Here is a 17,601-nt window from a genome sequence, read left to right as displayed (position 1 = left end):
AAGACAAAAAGGTGATGGTTTAAAACAATGGGAAAGCTGAGGAAAAAAAGATACTTGGGGAAACTGAATGGATGCCATCAAACAACACAGGGGCACAATCACAGTATCCTCTCTCTCACACAAACACACACGCACACACGCACACCCCTCTCTCTGTCTCTGTCTCTCTCAGGCCAGTCGATTGCTACCCGGCCTCCACCTTGGGGTTTGCCCAAACTCAGCAGTAGTTGTCCCTGAGGAGTTTCCAAGAGGAGGTTGGGGTAAGAGGTGGGGGAAGGAGACCGGAAGGCCCAGGTCCAGGGGGCCTCCCTGTCCTCTCCCCAGCTACTGAGTTTCAGAAAAGGCTAGAAACTCAGCATGTGAGGACTTTCCAACATTACAGAGGGGACAGCTATTGGCAGAAGATGAAGACAGAAAAACAGGGACCTCTGAACTTTTTTTTTCCTTTGAAGGGATAAAAGATTTTGGGGAAGAGAAAATGAAGGAACCCGTACACGATAGTTTTACATTATTGGATGACAGAAAATCTGAAAGCGGGGAGGAGGAAAGATGAAAAATTGAGAGAAAGAGAGAAGCAGGGGAGGGACTGAACATGGAAGCAGCATGTTCAGGGCCCGGTGTCCGGCTCGACACACTTGGGAGTTAAGTCCACTTTACTGGCCGTCACTGCGGGTCCACGCACAGTACAGAGTGTTTCTCGGTTTCACACATTCACTAGAACTATTGCTATTGTTAAATAGCCCCAGAATGCTGGGGCGCGTACAGGGAAGAAGCTGGGGGAGGAAGTAGGGACTTCTTTCCTCCTGCTCATTTTCAATTAGGAAATAAAACAGAAAGGAAAATAAGTTTTTTCTTTCTTTTTTGGCTTTCAGTCCAGAAGGACCTCATCTCTACTCCTCTTATCTGAGGAGCAAGAGGAGGAAAGGGAGAAAGGGGTGCAGGGATAAGAGGATGTAGGGTGCTGCCAAGGGTAGGGTCAAAAATCAGGGCTGTATCTGACTTGAGTCTGGACCCAGGGCAGCATCAGCAGGTGCGAATGGCAGGGTTTTGTTTGGAGGGCGGGCGGAGACACAGGTGACTCCACCTCCCTTGCCTCACAGATTGGCCTGTTTTCCCTGATAAAACTCTTCCCAGCGGCTCTCGAAGAAGCGGCGCATGATGTGCCCGGCCTTGCCCACTTCTGAGTCATCCTCGTTGAAGGTCTGGCAGTTGTCAAAGACCAGGAGCGCATCCGCCGCGAACTCCTCTGAGCTGGTGTACCTGGGCAGGGCGAAGGCTGAGCGTGAGCACGCAGGAGTGAGAGCCCTCAGAGGAGCCGGGGAGCTGCTGGCCACTTACCCTCCTCGCAGCAGCCGCTCCCGCATGGTGGAAAAATCCATAGGGTTTTTGATGATGCGCCGGTAACCACTCACCAAACGTGGGTTCACAGGCTCCAGAAAAGGCCAGGCTGCATCATGGGATTCCATCTCCATCAAGATAATCCTACCATTAGAGGGACAGTAATGGCTGCATTTCACGAAACATACACTGATCCCTCCCAGCCTTCTGCTCTGATAAAGGTAGAGCCAGTCGTCCCCAGAATTCACTCAACTCACTCGCAAAATGTGAGGTCACTGTGGTGGTTCCGCATGGAGAATCGGCGCCGCTTTGAGGGGGACAGCCCTCCTTCTGAGTACCGTGGCACTGCTGGGCTTTCTCGGACCCTCGACAGTACCCGGCGTCGGCGGCCATCAGCCTCTGGGAAGTTCAGTACGTAACTACTTTTTCGCTTCTGGCCTCGTTTGGGGAAACCAGGCTTCTGAGTGAATTCTCCCTCTACCTGCTGAGGAAACAGGTGAGATCAGCAACACCTGGCGACGCCTCTGCTTGCCCTCCGTTCCCTGCAATCCCTCAGTGTCGGAGTGAGACTGAGAAGGCTTCAAAGTATGTCCTCGCGGAAGTCAGTATGTGAATTTATTCACAAAACCCAGTAAGACAGATAAAGGGAAATGATACCCACTCCCGTTTTAGCCAGGAAAGCAAGTGAGGCTACAGAATGTAAGTGACTTGTCCAAAGGACAACTTAGCAACCCAGGTCTGCTAGCACCTAGTCCAGAGCTCTTTCCAAGGAGAGACTGAAGGCATGGTAAGCAGCGCTCTTTGTAGGATGGGTGGTAAATGGAATGAGAAAGAAAATCTCTGACTTCTGCTTAGAAGTGGGAATGAGAGAACAGAAGCCTTACCTGGGCCAAACAGACAGCACAGAACCAATCTCCTTCTGGAACAGCCTCCATCTTGGGCCGATGGCAGTATATGTGGCAGCCACGGTCACACCCATCACAAAGCAGAAGAAACTCATCGTTGTCACCCTTCCGGCAGACTAGACAGGTCTGGACCAAGGTCATGGAGGCAAGGTAAGCCCTCAAGCCTGTTGCCAGTGAGCCCACCCCCCCAGCTGGCTGCTGGCTGCGCAGCCTCCCAGGCTGTCCCGTCTCTTCCTTACCACTTTGTTGACGGACTTCTCCCAGGCAATGGACCTCTCCAGCTGGCTCAGACACAAGCACACATGGGCTGCACTCCGCACCGCCAGCTGCCTGGGCGCCAGACCCGAATACGAGGGGTGATCTCATAGGATCTGGAGGGAGAAAGTGGTGATCTTTGGATGAGGAGCAGGATCCACTGAACTTATCCCTTCTTCCCAAGACGGAGAATGAGGGCTCACTCACATCTCCGTGGCGGGGCACTGGGGGGCACTGTTGGGCATGCTGAGCAGCGCCTTCTCCAGCACAACCTCATGGGCTGGCCAGAGGGGCTCCTGGAGGTACCGCCGCTCCACATTCTGCTCCAGGGCGGCCAGTCGCATCACAGCCAGGTCCAGAGGGTTGGTCGTTATACGCTGGGGGGCCAGTCCTTCCCTGCCTCGACCTCTCCAGGTGATATCCTCCTGGGAGTCGGGTAGATGCTCACAGTAAGCCAAGTCTTCACGAATCGAATCTGGGCCAGGACATGTCCAGCCCTGCAGGTGAGAGAGGAATAAAACTACTCATAGTAAAGGAAGAAAATTAAGCAACAGAAAAAAATATGACCCATTAAGGTCATGGGAGGTCATTTGTGAAGGAGGGCTCTCGGATCCAAGGTTTCTCCTAACAGCGTAAAAGAGATTAACACCCTCCTTTCAACCACCCTCTACGTGCCAGCCCCAGTGTACCCGGATCTGCAGATCAGACAGGATAACCCGCTGTTCCAGATCTTCTACCCACTGAAGCACAGCTAGGTCTGTCTCATATGTCTTCTCTTTGGGGGACCAGCTCATAATTCCTTCTTGAAAAGCAGGTAGCTGACTGGGCTCAAAGATGGGGTCTGAGAACACAAAGCAGAAGCAAAGGCCCATCAGGCCATCGTCCACAGGAGCAGCTCAGTGTGTACCCTGGGCTCCTCAGCTCAGGCCAGCTCGAAGAATCTATCTTACCAGTTGATGGCCGTAGGCAGACTTCCTGTAAGAAGTCCCTGTGCTTATTTAGGTGTTTGTGAAGCGCCTTCTCACGGATGCCTCGGGGGTGCAGCGCTTTGAGTGTGGCGTCCAGTGTCTCAGGATCTCGGATCCACCACCAACCCGAGCACATGTCTGTGAACAGAGTTTATGTATGTGGGGTGGGGTAGGAACCAGCTATAAATCACATGGCCCACATCTGATGCCACTCCTACCTGTACTCTTACCCCAATTCTACCCCAAGGTCACTCACCAGCGGGGACAGGCTGGGCTGTCAGCTGGGTTAGGTAACGCTGCTCCATCTGTTTGAAGAACTTACTGGGGGGTCTCCCTCTCCGTTTTGGCTGTGCCAGCCCTGTGGGCGTCTGTGGTGTTTCACCAGGGTCTCCTGCTCGCCTCTTAGGGGCCATCCCAGGCAAGGGGGTAGAAGAGAGCTGCACTGGAGAACAGGGGTTGGCAGCATTGGGCCTATTCACCTGCACAGGAGATGAAACATAAGGGGATGAGGGGGTTTATGTTTAGAGGACCCTAGTGGCTCCCCATCCCTTCCCCCAATTTTAGCAACAGCACACAGCCAGGCAATGGAGCCGTGGCAAGATGAAGGCAAGTGTATACCACTAATTCTGGCTACTTACTGGCTTGGAGGAGACAAGCAGCTGAGGGGAGGGGGTGGGCTGGTCCTCAGAAACTGCAGGGGGTGGTGTAGGGGCAGCATTGCAGGGCATCTGGGCTGAGAAGTTAAACCAGGGGGCTTGAGAATTAGGGTTGGATTCTGCCTCTTCAGGCTCTGGCTCCTCCGGGGGCTGTGACGGGGTTGGGTCCAGTTTTCCAGGGCTGCTATCAGGTGTGAGGACCGAGCTGCTCAGCAGGGAGCCGTGGCTCTGAGTCTGGCTCAGCCAAGACAGGAAGGCTGACTGGCTGAGGTCATGCTGGCTCTGACCCAGAGACAAAAGGGAGCCTTCTGGCTCCAGGAACCCATTATGGGCCTGCGGGTGGGACTGAAGCTGGGGCTGGGGCAGAGCATTAGCCTGAAGCTGAGGATGGGGCTGAATCTCGGGCTGAAGCTGGGTTTGGGGCTGGTCTGAAGCCTGGCCGCTGACAGGGGATTTAAGATGCTTAAGTTGCGTAGACCCAGGCTTAGTTTTCCGAGGTCGGCCTCGGGCCCGGGCCGGAGTACTGGCAGAGGTGCTGGAGCCGACTAACTCCCTCTTCAGAGAAAAGGGGGCTGGGCTGAGTGCTGGATGGGCTGCCACTTTTAAGGAGTCAGTTTCCTGCTTTATCATATCCTCAGGAACTGTAAAGAGAAATAAAGAGCTTAAGACATATACTGATACATAAGAAGAACGAAAGAGGGTGTATAAACGCAGGATATACACTTTCTTTTTCTCTTGGACTCAATCCCCCCTTTTGAGATTCCACTGGAACAGCTTATATGCCAATGAACAGTGCCTGAGAAAGAAAGACTGTGCTCCCAAGTATTCAGCAGCAGCAGCAGAACTGTAAGCTAACATTTATTCAGAACCAAGTACATTTAAGCACTGTTCTGAGGATGTTCACTCATTTTAATCCTCTCAAAAGCCCTACGAAGTATATACATACTATTCTTACTTCCGTTTTACAAATGAAGAAACTGAGTACACAGCTGGTAAACGGCAGCAGGCAGGTAGACAGTCTTACTCCAGAGCCTGTCCTCTTAACCACTATGCTATACTGATTCTCGTAAAATGAAAGACGCCTAAGCTGACTAGGCAGAGGAAAAGGAATTGTTTAACTTTTGTTAGACAGCTCTCAATTCAGGCTCCACGACACACCTACCTAGGCTCCCCTCCGTTCCTTCCACAAAGACACCAGCCAAATAGGGCAACACCCAGTAGCGGCCGGTGTAGCGGTCCTGTCCCAAGGAGACTGCCCGAAGCATCTGGGATGAATGAAGCAGCTTTTTGCGAAAGAAGAGCTGACGCTGGGTAGGCAGTGGAAAAGGAAGATGAATAAAACACACATTTCCAGAGTGACAGTGGTGACCTAACCCAGTATATGGGAGAAAGGCAATGGCTCTCAGCTCCCCTATAAAAGCGATACTATCTGGGCCCGACTCATGATCAATTCTCGCCCAGCCCAGATCTCCAGCTCCTGGGAGGTTAGAAGCACAATACCTTGCTGAGTTTTTCTATCTGGCGCTCTTGCTCTGGGATGCTAGATGCTGTGACATCAACCTGGAGAAGAAACAAGTGGACACCAAGAGAAAATGAATTGTCAGATTCAAGAAAGAGAAATTCAGTTGACCCTTGAACAACAAGGGGGTTAGAGGCGCCAACACCCTCCCTTCCCTCCCCTACCGCTGCGCAGTCAAAAATCCATGTATATTTATAACTTCTGACTCCCTCCAAACTATAGTTGTCCCTTGATAGCTGCGGGGGATTAGTTCTAGGACCCCCTGTGGTATCAAAATCCGTGGATGCTCAAGTCCCTCATGTAAAATGGTGGAGAACAATGCATACAGTCAGCCCTCCACGTCTGCGGACTCCTAACCGCGGATTGAAAATATGTTTTTTTGATCCTCCACAGTTGGTTGAATCCGCAGATACGAAACTCATGGATATGAAGGGCCAACTGCAAACTTAGTGAAAACTATCTGCATATATAAGCGGACTTGCACAGTTTAAACCTGTGTCATTCAAAAGTCAACTATAATCCATTTTCCCACTCCCATTTTCCTTGGTCGGGGGCTAGTACCTCTCCATCTCTTCGACCCCTGCGGCCATGGACAGCGGCCGCGCTCTCCTCCTCCTCCTCCATGCCGCTCGTCTCCTCCATGATCCGCGAGCTGCGCCTCCGCCCCAAGCTTTCCTCGGGCCCCTGCGTCTCTACCTCAGGCGCCCAGTTCGCCCAGAGCAGTCTTCAGTCTTGAAACAGAGATTAAGGAACTGGTGAGGAAAGCGAGACTGCTGCAACAGGGAACACTTGGAATCTAAGCAATCCTGAGCCCTGGGGTAAGGTCCCAACCCCAGAGGGACCAACAGCATCAAGTTCCAGGCAAGTCCTGGCAATGCTTCCCCCTTTCCCCCTTCTCTCCTCTTTCTCGGTGCTACTCTCTGTCCTGTTCCTACCTCCGGAGCCGGCCTTCAACAATCCACTTGTTTTTCCTGTAGCTGGACATACTCTCCAGGGTCTTGTCAATCTCACTGCAGGGGAATAGGGAACGGGATTTTGAGATAGAAGTGGCAGCACACACAAAAAAGAAGGGAGGCTCACGGGTAAAGGGGCTATAGCTGAACAGAAGTTTCGGCCAAGAGCCCAGATTGAATGAATGGCAGAGGAAGGCGTAGGTCCTCCCAGGGAAGGCACTAAGATTCCGTCCCAAATCCCTCCAGCATCTCCAGAGCATGGCAGGCAGTGGACACATATCACCCAGGACGCTGGATGGCTAAACACCTCCCCTCCCATTCTGACCAAGGCACACAGGCACCATCCCCAGCCCGGCCCCTCACTTGATGATGAGGGTGGAGCCGTTGAGCTCGTGTACAAGGAAGGCCAGGACAGCAGCTTTCTGGTGGGGTGGCTGGGCCTGGAAAGGCTGGGTGCGCAGGCTGTCACACAGGACTGGCTCCACTCCATATGCCATGAGGAAGCAGCGCAGGACCTCAGACACATTGTCCCTTGTCAGTGGGATTTCCGACACCTTTTCCCCCAAGATCTTTAAGGACTGTTTGAAGGAGAATATAATGGAAGTTAAGAGAGAACGAGGAACAACTCAAGTTGTGTGAATCTGGAATGGGAAAATACAGGAGAACTATGGGGTTAAGAAAGGAAAAGAACAAAAAGTTGCCAAAGTGAAGACAAAAGAAAGGAGCTAGAGAAAAGGAGCAAAATAAAGGAAAATGAACAAAACATACAGAGAGAGATCAGGAAAAAAAAAGAAACAGAAGGAAAAATAGGAGTACAACAGAAACTACATCTCTGTTCACTTGCCCTGATCACTTTAAGGCAGGGCCTTTTCATGCGTGTAACTTAAAAGGGAAAGCAACACTGAGACAAAGCACTGGGCCCAGGCCCGCCTGACTGGCCTCGGAAAAGAGCTCACCTGACAGTAGGAGGGGAGGCCGGGGTCACAGAGCGCCGCCCTCAGGAGCCGCACAAGCAGGTCCTGCACCTCGCCTGAACTGTCGCCTTGACACAGGAGGCCCTCCTGGAGGACCCCCAGGCTGGGCACATCTCTGGCAGGGTCAAAGCCTAGCACCTTGCCGAAGCTGTGCAGGAACTCCACAACGGTCAAGCAGTCCGAGAAGGCCCCCCCAGGCAGGATCAGACCAGGGATGCGGGAGAAGTCGGGCAGAGGCTGTAAGGAGACAAGTGGTAGGAGGTTCTGTCAAACAGATCGGGTACCTGGGTGGTTCTTCTTTTCATGGAAGTGTCTTCACAACTGGTCCCTCCAGGACCCAGGACCTGTTCTCCCCTCACTACCTGGTGGTCAGTCAGACACATGTCCTCTGTGGGCTTCTTCATCTCCTCCAAGATCATCTGCTGCCTCTGGCGCTCCTCCAAGCGCCTCTGTGTGGCCAGTGTTTTATCTGCTTTACAGGCTGGCTTGGCTTTGGCCACCTCCTCCTTTTCCTTCATTTTTACCTTCTCCTTCTCTGCCTAACCATGCAAGGGAGAGAGGAACCAAGAGTGACATAAAGATTCTAGTCACCGTCCTTCCCTGGGACCCATCCTCTCTACCTCAGAGCCAGAAACGTGACTAAAAAATACCGACTCACACGTCTTGCATAATCAGTTTGGTGACTTCAAAGTTATACTTGTGTGTACATGTACCTACCTTGGATTTCTTCTTAGCTTCTTTCTGCTTTAAACTTTTGGTCTCTTGTTTCCGCTTGTTTCTGGCCTGTAAATCAAAAGGGAAGTCATTTCTCCTCAAACTCTGAAAGCATCTCTGCTTGGACTAGGGTTCAAAACAGATAAGGGTGCTGGGGAGGAGAGGTGAAAGATGGGACAAGCGTTTGGCAATGGATCAATTCTCTCACCCTGGAGAGGTCCACATCATTCATGGACAAGCCCAATTCTCTAAATCAAGCCCCCACAAATTCCAGGTAATGAAAGTATGCTGCCACATGGAGGGCGGCACAGACACAGGCAAAGGAAGGCAAGACAGAGCAGGTTGGAAGAAAAGTCAACCCCCTGTGCAATCTCTGATGTTCCCTCACCTGCCCTTGGATAGCAGTCTGACACTCTCCACGTTGTACCTTCTGCTTCATCTTCTTCTTGATTTTACTCATCTTTGCTTTTTCCTCCTCATTCAGTGTTTCTGAGGGGAGAAAGAAAAAGGAAGAGTGAGGCACGCAGATCAATCTCTGGCATCCAGAGCAATACATGCTTGTCACAAAACTGGCTTCCCAATCAACTCCCTGCAAAATCTGGAAGTGTTTTTTTTCTTTTTTGTGGGGGAGGTTTCAAATGTTTATCTGTACTAAACAGCAAATGCAAATTTTGCTGTATAGTAAATAAATCATACCACTATGTCTTAGCTCTGTAATTGTGAGTGTTATGAAGAATATTTCTCAACTCTATACATCTCTGGATTTACCCCACCATACTCTAATACAGTGGTTCCCAACCACGGGTGATTTTGCCCCGTGAAGGGACATTTAGTAATGACAAAAGGTATATGTTACTGGCATCTAGTAAGTAGAAGGCTAGCAATGCTTCTAATGATCCTGCAATACACAAGCCAGCCCGCCACAACAAAGAATTATCTAGCTCAAGATATCAATAGTGCCAAGGCTGAGAAGCTTGTCGGAGACAGTGAGTGGTGTCCCTGCCTCCTGGACCAGAGGATTTGGTAAACGCCCACTCCTACCCTGGACACACGCTGCCTTTGACACTCATGGGACTAGTTGAAAGTGACAGAACTGGGGTCCTTTAAGTTTCCCAGGCTTTGACCTTTGACACCTCCATGTACCCTGAAAAGGCTTGTGCTGTTGTGTACATGCCACATGCACACAGATCAAAGTGGGGCCCGTTCCGTGTGTGCTGTGCAGGGTGGGGAAGGACAAAGCTTTCTGGAACTGTCCAAAGCAACCTGTCCGTCTTGGTGTGTTTGGGCCCGTTACAGGAAACGAGACATCATTAATCATTTTTCTTCTTGTGGAAAGACAGGGAGCTAGGCTAGAAAAGGGCAATAAATCCCATCTCATTATTTACAAGGTTAGGAGTCCTTTTAAAAAGTCTATTAGTTGCTCTTCGACTCCATCTCCTTCTGCAAGACCTCACTCTATGCACGTGGAACGAGAAGAGAAAGCCTTTTCCCACCTTCTAGGAAGTAGTAAGATCCTGCAGTTGTCTTTTCCCAGTCACTCCCTTACGATGAAGGGAGAATTCTGCTCCCTTTCATTTCAAGGTCAGGTGTCTTTCCACCAGGCAACCAGGCGGAAGGCCAAGTGACAGAGAATGGAGAAGCAGGTGTTCATTAGGCTGGTTGTCAGGAGATGATGATACTGGGAAAAGCTGTAGTATCAGTTGTACATAGAGCCTGGGCGCAGCTTACCCTCCCTTCCCTCCCCTTCCAGAAATGAGTCCCAATGCTTTCTACCCTTAGACTGTCCTTTTGTGCATCCTGGGGGTGAGTGGGGGCAATGGGTAGGATATAAAATATAAAGGACAAAATTGCCACTTTTACTTTTCTCATGGGTGCTCCCAACCTCAGGAAGGGGTCAACTAATATAAAACAGCCCCAATAAGCTTCTAGAAGGGTTTGGCTGGGCAAGTAGCAAACGAGCCTCCATCCCTTAGTCAAGGAAAGTATACTGCAGATTTCTTGCCCGTGGCCTTGAAGAAAAAGAGAAAACAAATCTAGAATCCTGTTCATTTGAGTCGCTTGGGGGCGCCTTACTGTGTGAGGGTTAGTGCAGTGGGGACCTTGCACACATGGAAACTGTTGTCATTTCTGCCCTTCCCCTGCCTCCTAGAACTCCCGATTTCCTCTTCTCTGTATTTAAAAAAAAAACACTTACGTTTGTGTCTTTGTTTTAAATCCTGAAATTACTTGTGTGTTCCCTTCATGTGCGTCTACTCAATGAATTCTGTTGAGTGTTTCTGGTTTGGGCAGGTTTGGTTGGGCATGGGAAGTGATGGGGAGCCCGAAGTTATTTTTGTAGTGGTAGTGGCACTGTGGAATTTCTTTTTGGTGTTTTTGGTTACACTCATGTTATTTTTTCCGTAGGTCTTAGTTCATTCTAAATTAGTTCAAATATGGGTGAGTGATTGGATAAAGGAAAAGAGAAGGAATGAGGGATACTTTTTTCTCTCATGAAATAGCCTAGTGGTGCCAGTGGTGGCTGGGAATTGTAGGGGAGCCTTCAAGCTCACAGCCTAGGGCTGGGCTCTGTAAACAGTTATGCCTGGTGTTTTCTGAATTGTCTTCGCAGAGCGCAGATCATACTTTCTCTGCATTTCACATCTCATCCCCATTCATTACAGATGCTCATAACATTTTTTAAAAAAAAATTTTATTGGGGAATATGGGGGAACAGTGTGTTTTTCCAGGACCCATCAGCTCCATGTCAAGTTGTTGTTTTCAATCTTAGTTGTGGAGGGTGCAGCTCAGCCCCAGGTCCAGTTGCAGTTTTCTAGTTGCAGGGGCACAGCCCATCCCTTGCGGGAGTTGAACCGGCAATCTTATGATTGAGAGGATGCGTTCCAACCAACTGAGCCAATCCAGGAGCTCAGCGGCAGCTCAGCTCAAGGTGCCGTGTTCAATCTTAGTTGCAGGGGGCAGAGCCCACCATCCCTTGCGGGACTCGAGGTGTTGAACTCTGGCCCATGTGGGAATCGAACTGGCGACCTTGGTGTTATGAGCACTGCGCTCTAACCACTGAGCCAATCAGCCGCCCGCTCATAACATTCTTATTTTAGTACTTTGTGTTTTTGTTTTCAGTCAGGTAGACCATATCTGAGTCCCTTCCTCAAAGGATATAATCCTTTACTAGGCTCAGCGCTTGCCTGTCCCATCTCGCGCCAGTGTTGACTGTTCCTCTCATGCTGAGATGATACAGACCCTACCTAGGCTGACTCAACTTCTTGGAGGGTGTGGGTAGAGATTATGGATCACATGGGAATGGTGGTGGGGAGAGATGTTTTTTAACCAAAGAATTTGAAGAGCTGTCCAGACTTGGCCTGGTGGCTCTAATAATCCTTGTAAGTCATAGACAGGGGTGGTAGGGAGACATCATTCACTGAGGGTGAAAACTAGACCTGCTGCTGCTGCTCCGACCATCCCGGGGTTTCATTCCTCTTCCTTTCCTGACTGACTTATCTGTGAGCCCCTTCACCCCGTGGTGTCTGCAAAGCTCACTCGCGGCTGCTTCAGTGTCAGCCTTTGGGGACCCACATGGAGGTTGGTACTTTGCCGCAGAGGCGTTGGTTGGAATGTTACAGGGATCCTGGAATCAGTTGCTCTGGTGCACGTGCCCCACCTCCTGGGAGAGCAGCAGCACTGCACTCAGGAAGGGCTACTGTGACCTTAACCAAGGGATAAAACTTACTGGATCAGGTCTAAACTTGTCCCAGGCTCTGCTAGACTAACCTCAGAGGAGAGGGTGGGTGTTAGGAAAGCCAGCCCCTAAGGGCTACGTCTTAAATCTCGTGCCTTGTCACAGTGATTCTGCCCGATTCCCTCTTAAACCAACTACTCCACTCCTGTGCTGATGGGCATTTTAGGTCCTGCCACGCCTTAGGGTCCCTGACTCACTCAGCTTTCACACCTTCCTTTCCTAGGAGGAGGAAGTGGCCTATGAGCTCTAGCACCCTTCTGATCTTTGCTGAAATTGGCTGCACTTCGCTAGGGGTGGTCCCCACATGACTAGTGATGAGAAAGCCGTGTCCTCTCACCTGTTACCACGGCCTTCTCCCTGGCATGTCTGGTTTTGAATAAACCTTCCTTCTCCAAGCATATCCCAGCCCTTCCTTGTCCGTGTTCCAGACCTACCTCACAATTGCAGTTCAACAAGGGCACAAGCACCTGGTTTACAGCTTTCCTTTAATCTGCCCTCCCCTTCCCGAGGATCAGGAAGCTGGGGGCCAAAAAGCGTTCACCAAGTACAAAAACTCTTTTGGTTATTTCTGTTCCTGGAATGCCTTCTTTGGGATTTTTAGCTCATAAATCACCCTAGAATAGTGTGAACTCCTCAGTTAGGTCTTGCTACGGTAGGCCCGGGGGACAGGCCGTGTACTGACGGCCTAGGACATTAACTCTTGGGCGCCCCCCTCAGGGACACCAACGTTGGGGCAGAGTAACGTAAGAGGAGGAGTTGGCCAGCGGCTACCGTGTAGCTGAGAAGGTGAGCGCGCACCAGAGAGGGCGCTTGTGATTTTTATGGGGCTGGAAAAGCAGGTGTTCCTTATCCATCTTATTCCAGTTAGTTTAGAGGGTTCATTAAAACAAAATGTCCAACCTGGAGGCTGGTAGGATTCCCCAGCCCGAGTAAAGCAAGTCCTCACCCCATTACGGGTGTCCCTGTCCCACAACACGTTACTTTTTGGGTGGTGAATGGTCTCATGCACTTATCACCTTGGAGGAAAAAAATTCAATTTATATTCCAACACATTTTGTACATTTTTTCTTTACCCAGAAGCTTCTAGTTTTATACTCTTCCCATGTCTATGCCAGTGCCATCCTTCTGGCTTCTTTTTTGACCCGTTGGTATTCTGTTTCTTCACTACAATTTGGTAGAGCTTAATTTTGTCTTATTTCAACTTTTGTTTTGAAATAAAACACAAACCTTTACCTCCTGGTGTCTTATCCATGGGTGGAAGCTGGGAATTTGGTGAGGGGCCCGTAGTTGCTACTACGGGAAAACAGGTGGCAGCTTAGGAAGCCAAAGCCATGTCTCACGAGGCGGGAACTGGGCACGAGGAATCCCACTTTGCTCCAGCACCTCGTCCAGGGGCACCAAGACCAATTACATGAGCAGAAATTCTGCTCTTGATGCCTCTTGCACAAGAAACGCCAAGTTTGGAGGTTTAAGGATCGACCTTGGAAGATTAAGGGCATTTCCTCCGGCCTGCTACCTCTTACCCAAACCACTGATACTCACCCTAATATCCAGTCTTCCCCTCAGGCAAGTGTGAGAACCTATGTTGAAGGGAAGATAAATACACAGAGTCTATTAAATCTCTATCAAATGTGGTTTTTATTCAACTGACAAGCACTTTTCTACAGCTGCACTTGTGGAACATCACATGGCAAAAACAGGAGTTTTCTCTAGACTTTTTTTCCTTTTTTTAACCTTATTAAAAATGAGATTGGTCCTAAAAATATAGAAAGAAATAAATTTAAATTCACAAAAAACTGTACATTATCAAAAAGTCACTAAAACACCACATTTGGTTATATAAAAAGTCAAGTCCCTTTTGTTGTAAAAGGAACATGAAAACTTGTTGGTGTCGATGGTGTGGTGGTTTCTTCCTGTTACCAGACTGATGGGGGAGGGGAAACACAGGGGCAGGGGTGGTTTGTTTTTCATTTTTTAACCTGCCTTCCCTACCAAATATTCTTATTTGTCAAGAAGAGAAAATCCACCTAGCTCAAGGGGCAGTGAAGATGAGGAAAGAAAAGTGAGAAATGGCCCCTTTGATCAATGCCTACCCCACCCCTGCCTTCGGCCCCGACTTCTTCCAACTGAGGCTAGGGCTCCACCCCACCTTAAGAGTGCCTGGTCCCTAGGGAATGGGATGGAGCTGGAAGAGGAATACAAAGTAGGAATAAGTGAGATTTCACTCCCCCGTCCACCTCACCTCCAATAAAATTAATCTAGTACATTTTATACCAGGGGAAAACTGCCATGGGGAAAAGAATAGCCCCCAACTATAACAGTTCCAAATGTCTGACTAACACAAAGTTTGTTACAGCGCAGTTATTTAGATAAAATATAAATATTTATGCATAATATAAAGTCAATTCAAATATTCTTCAATCCACCTTATTTAAAAGCAAAAAAAAAAAATCTCAAATAAAATTAAGAGTTTTGAGGTTTATCTGACAGAAAAGGCGACTTTAGAAATAGGCTATGGGGGAGAAGGGGCATAAAGAAATAAGAAAGGGCTGCCCCTGGACCTACACTGCCCCTTCAGTGGCTATTCAGTGCTGCCAAGAAGTTCAAGGAATGCTCTACCTCACCTGGCACCCCTCCCCCACCAGTGGAACATATCTTGGGTGCGTCAGCTCTGCTTGGGCCAGCCAGCAGCCACCTCCCCAGTGCAAGTACCCGTAATCTCTGATGGGAGGGGCTCTGCTGAGCAGGAAAGCAGGGGGCCGGGGACCCATGGCTATAGCTGGGAGTTAGCAGCTTTCCTCTCACATGTTGGGGCTCAACTTGGGCATAGTCACATGGAGGGCAGTGGTGGACCCAGAACCCCTCCTCCCTACTCTCGTGCTCCAGGGTCTCTGCTGCTGGGGAAGGGGTCCCGGGGTATGAAGTAGACAAGGGAAGGAAAGCACAACTAAACCCACAGAAGTTCATGGGATTAGGAAAAGATCCAGTTCTATCCCTCTCCCTGCAAAAGCTTAAGACTCAAAGCTACTGAAAAGAGAGGGAGTTCCTGCTGAAAGATTGCACAGTTTAAAAGAGGCTGGAACAGAAGTGACTGGGGAGAGAGAGACACAGCCTTGTACCCAGAAAAACTGTTCCTGTGGTTTCCCAAAGACAAAAAGGTGATGGTTTAAAACAATGGGAAAGCTGAGGAAAAAAAGATACTTGGGGAAACTGAATGGATGCCATCAAACAACACAGGGCACAATCACAGTATCCTCTCTCTCACACAAACACACACGCACACACGCACACCCCTCTCTCTGTCTCTGTCTCTCTCAGGCCAGTCGATTGCTACCCGGCCTCCACCTTGGGGTTTGCCCAAACTCAGCAGTAGTTGTCCCTGAGGAGTTTCCAAGAGGAGGTTGGGGTAAGAGGTGGGGGAAGGAGACCGGAAGGCCCAGGTCCAGGGGGCCTCCCTGTCCTCTCCCCAGCTACTGAGTTTCAGAAAAGGCTAGAAACTCAGCATGTGAGGACTTTCCAACATTACAGAGGGGACAGCTATTGGCAGAAGATGAAGACAGAAAAACAGGGACCTCTGAACTTTTTTTTTCCTTTGAAGGGATAAAAGATTTTGGGGAAGAGAAAATGAAGGAACCCGTACACGATAGTTTTACATTATTGGATGACAGAAAATCTGAAAGCGGGGAGGAGGAAAGATGAAAAATTGAGAGAAAGAGAGAAGCAGGGGAGGGACTGAACATGGAAGCAGCATGTTCAGGGCCCGGTGTCCGGCTCGACACACTTGGGAGTTAAGTCCACTTTACTGGCCGTCACTGCGGGTCCACGCACAGTACAGAGTGTTTCTCGGTTTCACACATTCACTAGAACTATTGCTATTGTTAAATAGCCCCAGAATGCTGGGGCGGTACAGGGAAGAAGCTGGGGAGGAAGTAGGGACTTCTTTCCTCCTGCTCATTTTCAATTAGGAAATAAAACAGAAAGGAAAATAAGTTTTTTCTTTCTTTTTTGGCTTTCAGTCCAGAAGGACCTCATCTCTACTCCTCTTATCTGAGGAGCAAGAGGAGGAAAGGGAGAAAGGGGTGCAGGGATAAGAGGATGTAGGGTGCTGCCAAGGGTAGGGTCAAAAATCAGGGCTGTATCTGACTTGAGTCTGGACCCAGGGCAGCATCAGCAGGTGCGAATGGCAGGGTTTTGTTTGGAGGGCGGAGACACAGGTGACTCCACCTCCCTTGCCTCACAGATTGGCCTGTTTTCCCTGATAAAACTCTTCCCAGCGGCTCTCAAGAAGCGGCGCATGATGTGCCCGGCCTTGCCCACTTCTGAGTCATCCTCGTTGAAGGTCTGGCAGTTGTCAAAGACCAGGAGCGCATCCGCCGAACTCCTCTGAGCTGGTGTACCTGGGCAGGGCGAAGGCTGAGCGTGAGCACGCAGGAGTGAGAGCCCTCAGAGGAGCCGGGAGCTGCTGGCCACTTACCCTCCTCGCAGCAGCCGCTCCCGCATGGTGGAAAAATCCATAGGGTTTTTGATGATGCGCCGTAACCACTCACCAAACGTGGGTTCACAGGCTCCAGAAAAGGCCAGGCTGCATCATGGGATTCCATCTCCATCAAGATAATCCTACCATTAGAGGGACAGTAATGGCTGCATTTCACGAAACATACACTGATCCCTCCCAGCCTTCTGCTCTGATAAAGGTAGAGCCAGTCGTCCCCAGAATTCACTCAACTCACTCAAAAATGTGAGGTCACTGTGGTGGTTCCGCATGGAGAATCGGCGCCGCTTTGAGGGGACAGCCCTCCTTCTGAGTACCGTGGCACTGCTGGGCTTTCTCGGACCCTCGACAGTACCCGGCGTCGGCGGCCATCAGCCTCTGGGAAGTTCAGTACGTAACTACTTTTTCGCTTCTGGCCTCGTTTGGGGAAACCAGGCTTCTGAGTGAATTCTCCCTCTACCTGCTGAGGAAACAGGTGAGATCAGCAACACCTGGCGACGCCTCTGCTTGCCCTCCGTTCCCTGCAATCCCTCAGTGTCGGAGTGAGACTGAGAAGGCTTCAAAGTATGTCCTCGCGGAAGTCAGTATGTGAATTTATTCACAAAACCCAGTAAGACAGATAAAGGGAAATGATACCCACTCCCGTTTTAGCCAGGAAAGCAAGTGAGGCTACAGAATGTAAGTGACTTGTCCAAAGGACAACTTAGCAACCCAGGTCTGCTAGCACCTAGTCCAGAGCTCTTTCCAAGGAGAGACTGAAGGCATGGTAAGCAGCGCTCTTTGTAGGATGGGTGGTAAATGGAATGAGAAAGAAAATCTCTGACTTCTGCTTAGAAGTGGGAATGAGAGAACAGAAGCCTTACCTGGGCCAAACAGACAGCACAGAACCAATCTCCTTCTGGAACAGCCTCCATCTTGGGCCGATGGCAGTATATGTGGCAGCCACGGTCACACCCATCACAAAGCAGAAGAAACTCATCGTTGTCACCCTTCCGGCAGACTAGACAGGTCTGGACCAAGGTCATGGAGGCAAGGTAAGCCCTCAAGCCTGTTGCCAGTGAGCCCACCCCCCCAGCTGGCTGCTGGCTGCGCAG

The 17,601-nt window shown here is 50.0% G+C and overlaps 2 protein-coding genes across 2 annotated transcripts in view; both read right to left on the bottom strand.

Moving 5' to 3' along the window:
- Positions 1-427: 427 nt before the first annotated feature.
- On the bottom strand, positions 428-8,820 carry LOC141570084 (bromodomain adjacent to zinc finger domain protein 2A-like). Its single transcript, XM_074325557.1, is given in 21 exon segments — positions 428-1,260; positions 1,339-1,482; positions 1,596-1,819; positions 2,223-2,369; positions 2,483-2,559; positions 2,562-2,614; positions 2,706-2,995; positions 3,188-3,339; positions 3,449-3,604; positions 3,723-3,945; positions 4,105-4,763; positions 5,285-5,429; positions 5,623-5,682; positions 6,203-6,350; positions 6,352-6,372; positions 6,577-6,651; positions 6,958-7,172; positions 7,551-7,805; positions 7,931-8,107; positions 8,286-8,351; positions 8,671-8,820. Coding segments are annotated over 21 exon segments (3,525 nt in total). The 5' UTR covers positions 8,743-8,820; the 3' UTR covers positions 428-1,094.
- Positions 8,821-16,249: 7,429 nt separating this feature from the next.
- Positions 16,250-17,601, bottom strand: part of BAZ2A (bromodomain adjacent to zinc finger domain 2A) — a 29,754-nt gene continuing 28,402 nt past the window's right edge. Inside the window, 8 exon segments of the mRNA XM_074325556.1 lie at positions 16,250-16,299; positions 16,302-16,390; positions 16,392-16,412; positions 16,490-16,550; positions 16,553-16,632; positions 16,742-16,799; positions 16,802-16,970; positions 17,371-17,517. Coding sequence (XP_074181657.1) covers positions 16,250-16,299; positions 16,302-16,390; positions 16,392-16,412; positions 16,490-16,550; positions 16,553-16,632; positions 16,742-16,799; positions 16,802-16,970; positions 17,371-17,517 — 675 coding nt within the window.

The sequence above is a fragment of the Rhinolophus sinicus genome, linkage group LG02, assembly GCF_036562045.2.
Source record: "Rhinolophus sinicus isolate RSC01 linkage group LG02, ASM3656204v1, whole genome shotgun sequence".
Taxonomy (NCBI): Eukaryota; Metazoa; Chordata; class Mammalia; order Chiroptera; family Rhinolophidae; genus Rhinolophus; species Rhinolophus sinicus.
This window is presented reverse-complemented; position numbering and strand designations above follow the sequence as displayed.